The 5802-nt window shown below is 39.8% G+C and overlaps 1 protein-coding gene across 1 annotated transcript; it reads left to right on the forward strand.

The window, feature by feature from the left end:
- Positions 1-468: 468 nt before the first annotated feature.
- Positions 469-2292, forward strand: LOC137991648 (uncharacterized). Its single transcript, XM_068836704.1, has one exon. It carries the CDS (start codon positions 670-672, stop codon positions 1267-1269), a length of 600 nt encoding a protein of 199 aa, XP_068692805.1. The 5' UTR covers positions 469-669; the 3' UTR covers positions 1270-2292.
- The last annotated feature ends 3510 nt before the right edge of the window (positions 2293-5802 follow it).

Consider the following 5802-nt stretch of genomic DNA (forward strand, 5'->3'; position numbering starts at 1 on the left):
TTCAACTTTGTATTGGTCCTGGCGTAAGTATCACAGCCTGTATTAAACTTGAGGCATGTTTAATCATCAATCGAGTCAGTACAGAACCCCCTCAGGAGCCCATTGAAAATGGGATCAAGTGTTCAGCTGTCAATTGGTCAAGACAATAGACCGATCTCGATAAATTGAAATTCAGTCCTAAACAAAAGGCCTCGAGGCTCTGGGGAATAAATAAATTAAAAGGATTTGTATGAGTTTATTCCCCTAAGCCTCGAGATGATGCCTTTTGTTTAGGACTGAAAATTGGTCTTTTATATTATGTACTAGTTCATTTCCGAATCAGTGCCCTCTTTAATTATTGGAATGATTTCTAGACAGCCAGTAGTCTGGAACCGAAATGGGATCATAGTTTAAAAGTTTATATAATCCTTTTGAGTTCTGTTTAAAAACCTCCTTTTGGTTTCATGCATGTCCTTTTGATGGCAGCCCCTATCTCTTAAAGAAGCCCATATCCAAAATTTTTTCATGAACCTGATCGTTTTAAAACCTTGCTTTTATCGCTGATTCACAGCTTAGTCGTTGACACAGACTTACATGTATTATGCACAAACAAACACGCAGACGATATTTAATATGCAAATCATTTGAGGCTATAAATTTTCACTATGTTCGAGTAATTCTCTCTTCAAAATGGATGAATTAAGTGCTGTTTGGTATAGCGGATTTCAATGGAACTACAACAATACACCAACGTACCATCAAACGAAAGTTGCTGTGGCGATTGTAGTTTTAATCTTGTGTGGATTTTTACTACTGGTTGTGGGCTTTGTGGAGGAGAATTCACAAATGAGAACTGGAGGTTTCACAATGTTTGGTCTTGGATTTTTAATTTTGGTTTGTTTATGTTCTTTTTCGTATTTCAAGAAAAGATCTTCCCGTGAAGGAGCGATGCAGCGAAACGAATCCTCTTTGACAGAAAGACTAGAAAGCGTCGAGTGCTACGAATTGATTCTTAGCGATCATAGAACTAGCGATCGAAGAAGGTTGTTTAGCGAAGGCAACACATCCGCTTCAAGATGGGACATCAGCTTTCTGTTGTCACGAATCTTAGGCTCACCACCGACGTACGAAGAAGTCATCACTGACACTGATTTTTCCGACGTAACAGCGAGTGTTTCTTGCGCCCCTCCGCCTTATCACACGGACATCTCCGGTCACAATTACGAAGACGTGGAAGTCTCGCCGCCTTCGTATGAAAGCTCCGAAGGAGTAGAAGCAAGTCAGGTGTGACACACAACAACTATCGAAGAAGTGATTTGGTTGATCTACCGGTCATTTCCCGGCGAAACAAGCAATCCTGAATGTCACCGACGTCGTTGAAGTGTCCGAACCACGTTTTGGGTTGTCAAAAGGCGCTAGTGCTCAAAACTGTACGGACAAATGTGCAAAACATAATTCAACGCTGCTACAACAGTTTGCATATTCTATTACAGCGTTAAGTTTCATCGGAAACTTGGTGTTCTCACCAGGTGAACTTTAGAACCATACTAAAAGAACTACAAGCGAATTCTACAAGCGAGTTTGCTGCATTTGAATTCGGGTATCAGCCAAACAGCTCTCTTTCACAGTTGGCTTAGCCGTAGCTGAGCATAATGTTATTCACAGTTATAGAGGTGCTATATTAGACTGTTAGTTTACTCTCCTTTTGCTTGTACTAATCGATACTAATTTTTATAAGGTTCATAATAATTGGTCGGTACTAACACGGGTGCCTCATTAGGTTCAAATAACTCATTTTGGCAGCCATCACATCAACCTCTGCATCATCCTTTGCCTCCTTGTTGAAACTGAATCAGTTATGTTCCAGCACCATATGCGTTGGACCAGACAAGTCACTGAAGTCAACCAAAGACCATCAAAGCCCACAATTAGCTACAATCTTGGACAAAATTGTTGAGAAAACTCTGCTTTTGGACTAAACTCCGATCACGAGTATGAAAAATAAGCTCTCTTTTTGCCCCCACCCCCACTGATCAATGTTGCTAGACGAAACAAAAATGTCGAACCTGGGCTTATCAACATTGGTTGTAGGGGGGAGGGGGATCGCTAATAATGTGCGATATTGAGGACGTAGTGCGCAAAATAACCCCTGTTTTTAATATTCTCAACCCATTTTGTCCAAGATTGTAGTTTGATCTTGAACTTTATTTTGCCTGAACTCTTTCAAAATCTTGTTTTTGGTGGTAACGGCGGCCCATAGTCCAGGTAAAAAACGAGGAATAAAAATGTTACAAATCCGTTGTCATCCAAGAAGCTTTATCAGTGTTTTCTCAGTTATTAGGAAATTATATATGCATACGATAAAACAACAGTCGAAGCCCTTCGAAGCAGGTCCATTGATTGGCAAAATTTCATTATTTCAAACACCATTGTCTTCTACACTTTCCATTCATGAATTATTTCGCAGTTCTTTTGAGTATTTTAAAAGTTTCAGAGAATAGTATCCGTGCGTATTTTTTTCTGAATTTATGAAATACGGAAAACTTCAAGAACTATACTAGTAAAATCATACCCCTAATTTATGATAGAGCTTAGTTTCAATGTCCTTGCAATAATTATCCGACCATGTTTTTTTTCCAAAAAGTGACTATGCTTTTCGAAACTGAACCACCCTGAGGTCATTAATTTGTTTGACATATAAAAGCTGTGGTTACAATAGCCCTGTTACCCATGGGTAAATAGCGTTTGCCCACGGGCAAGGACGTTTTTGTGTGTAACCGCTTTCACTAGACCGAAACTGTCCAAGGGTTATTTCCATTGATACATAAAAAAGAACAAAAAAACTTCCCACTGAAAAATACGGTTTATCGGCTCCTTGAGGTGGCTTGGCCAGTCATAAAGCAGAAGTAATTTGCAAGGTCAGTGAATTCATATCTAATTATAGACCACCATTATATTTTACCCTGAAGGGGGTCTTTTACTGTGTAATTGCATCCCCAAGGGTAACATGAAACTTGAGCTGAACCAAACCCAAGCCATTTACCCTCCGGAAGACCCTAAACCCAAGGTGTGTGTAGCCACATAAAAATTGAACTTTTCACCCACAAGACCTACTCAACAAATAGTTTGACAGATAGAGAACTGATACTTGTTAAAAGCAGGACGATTTGTTGAAAGAAAGCAACTTAATCCGGTATTCGAACGCAGAAGGTCCTGAACATCCTTAGAGTTGCCTTTAGCTTAGCGTAGAATTTGGTCAAATCCTGTTTCTGCATGCATCCTTTATAAAAAATTGTACTAGCATAAGTATCATTAATTTCCATTTTGCACGATGTCGATACTTTTAAGAAAAGCAACGCATTTGACTGCAAATTCAGACAATTGTCAATCATATTCGGCCATTCGTCAGTTTTTAAACTGATTTAAGAACCGAAATGTTGTCGGAATTGAAGCTCTAAACTGTACGCATGAATCCGATTTCCATGAAGTTATTCCTAAATACCGGCGAACTGGTGACTCCGGTATGCTTGTGGCCACAGGTTCCCCCAAAGCCCAGAAAGGAACCGTGGGCTTGTCGTTAAAGCCATTATAAAGAAAAACACTTTACAATTACCTGCAACTTCCTGCTTTATTTTTAAAAATAGTAATCTGATTTTTTGAGAGCACAGCTGAGTCACTAATTATGGGTTTCTGTGAAGCCGGTTGACTTGCCTTCGGCCGTTTGGACCGTGGCTCTACATCATCGAGCGAGTTCAGTCTCTTTTGAAATATTAGTTCTTTTAGCAGCTTATTACTGGACTGCATACTGGCTTGCATATATATACTACGGAGTTCGTAATTTGGCCGGAAACCATGAACGAGAAGGAAAATATGGAAGGCGGTGGAAAGCAGAAGTTACCTCTTAGCGACGTTGAAACGTTTTTCCATTGACTTCTCCCGAAAAATGTCAAAGATGGCAAATTTTCGTCTAGCGTAGCTTTCCGGGAAAATTGATTTAACCCGCCAGATTTCATCTCAATCGGGGTTTATTTAATGGCAAAGTTAATCAAATGAATTCAACAAGAAACATCGTTGAAACTAACCTTTATTTCGTTCTTGAAAATTTCAGATCATTTGTGTATTAAATCCATCTACTCAAATCGACAACTTGTGCCGGGTAGGCCCGTTTTTTTACGACAAACTGCTCGATTTTATAGCTTGCGTTGGTTTCAATCAAATTTGTCATAGTTTCCTCTCTATTTTTAACAACTGGCACAACGGAAATCGTCTTTCAGCCCTATGGACTTTGGACTAATGATTTCCGCCCACGCCGGTCATACCACATGGAACACCGGCAGCATCAATATCACGATATGAGACTTCGTGGTAGACATTAGAAAAACACCTCTATGGGTGAGCCAATTTTTCACCTCCAAAACAGCCAACTTGGAAACCAATGTTATCCTTCTTCGTGTTAGAAGCTGGCAACCATTGATAGTAGTTGTATTGTTACTGGTAAAAGAAGGTGCCATTTCTAAAATATTTCAGATGTTTGTTTAAGTCGGATCTTTTCTTAATCATGAATTGAGGTTGACGCAACACGTGGAAGTTCCGAAACTGAAAATGATGTCTTTCAGATATTGATTCTGGTTTTGTTAAAAGCTTTCTCTGAAAGGCGTTAAGGAGATGTCGAATCGTATATATTTCAGGCTATGTATCCTGTGGTGTGTCGCACAGTCCAGACTGCTTCCAGTTTCAATGAAGCTGGAAAATTCGCTCAAGCTGAGGACAGAGTCGCCGTGCACTCCTGCGCAGACATTCTTTTGGGGAGGAAAGATTGCGTGACACGCCAAATGCCGAATGTCTGCACGATATTCTCCATGATGCGCATCGTTAAGCAATTAAACTGTAAAATCCACACTAATTTTAAGAAAAGCACGACACTCCTGAGTTTTACAGACATGTTTCGGCAGTTGCCTCTGCCATCTTCAGTGTGAAATGAACAATAAATTACACTGAAATATAAATACTAGAGAAATTACAATAATAATAATGACAGTAATTAAGACTACGACAATAGTAATTCAAAATTAAACAGAAAGTTTTGAATTGTGTTTGACCTGTGCGTTAAGTGTTGGTTTGTCCCAAAATATGTGCAACGCCTCTTTGATTTTGAGAGCAAACCGCGAAGATGCCTGATCAATGATGGCAAAATTGTCACGGGAGCATGCAGAGCGACACGCTAAGGAGCTCTCCAGATGCTTGAAAATGTGTGAGGCCCTTTCCGTTTCCAAATGTTCCCTTACACGTGTGTTGAAATGTCGGGTGGTTTCACCGACATAGCAAGCTGCACAGCCTGCACACGAAAATTTATAAACAACACATGATCGGAGTCCATTGGGGACAGGGTCTTTCACACTAAAGAGGCTACCTACTTTGAAAGAGGAAAACGCTAACACGATGTTTGCATCTTTACAATAGAAATGTGAAAGTCGAAGTCATTTCTATTGTAAAGATGCAAACATCCACACTCTTCATAACCCGATAGAAGAGTTCCCTCTACCGAAGATTCTGAAACGTAAAAATGGATTGTTTGAATGTCTAATGACACAGCGGCTACTTTCAACAATGCATTTTAATGGCTACAACGTGTTGCGTGTTGACTATGGTGGCGCGTGCATCCGGAGAATTTTTACCGCAGTCGTGTGACAGGAAATTATGATTTTGTTGCTCTCTTAGAAACTGAGCAAATTATGAGCTGGCAAAAAAGGTCTGTAACGGACAATTTCAGAAGGTAATACAAACGGACATCCATCAACCAGATTTCATTTTTCTTCGTTTTCA

Source organism: Montipora foliosa, chromosome 1, assembly GCF_036669935.1.
Source record: "Montipora foliosa isolate CH-2021 chromosome 1, ASM3666993v2, whole genome shotgun sequence".
NCBI lineage: Eukaryota > Metazoa > Cnidaria > Anthozoa > Scleractinia > Acroporidae > Montipora > Montipora foliosa.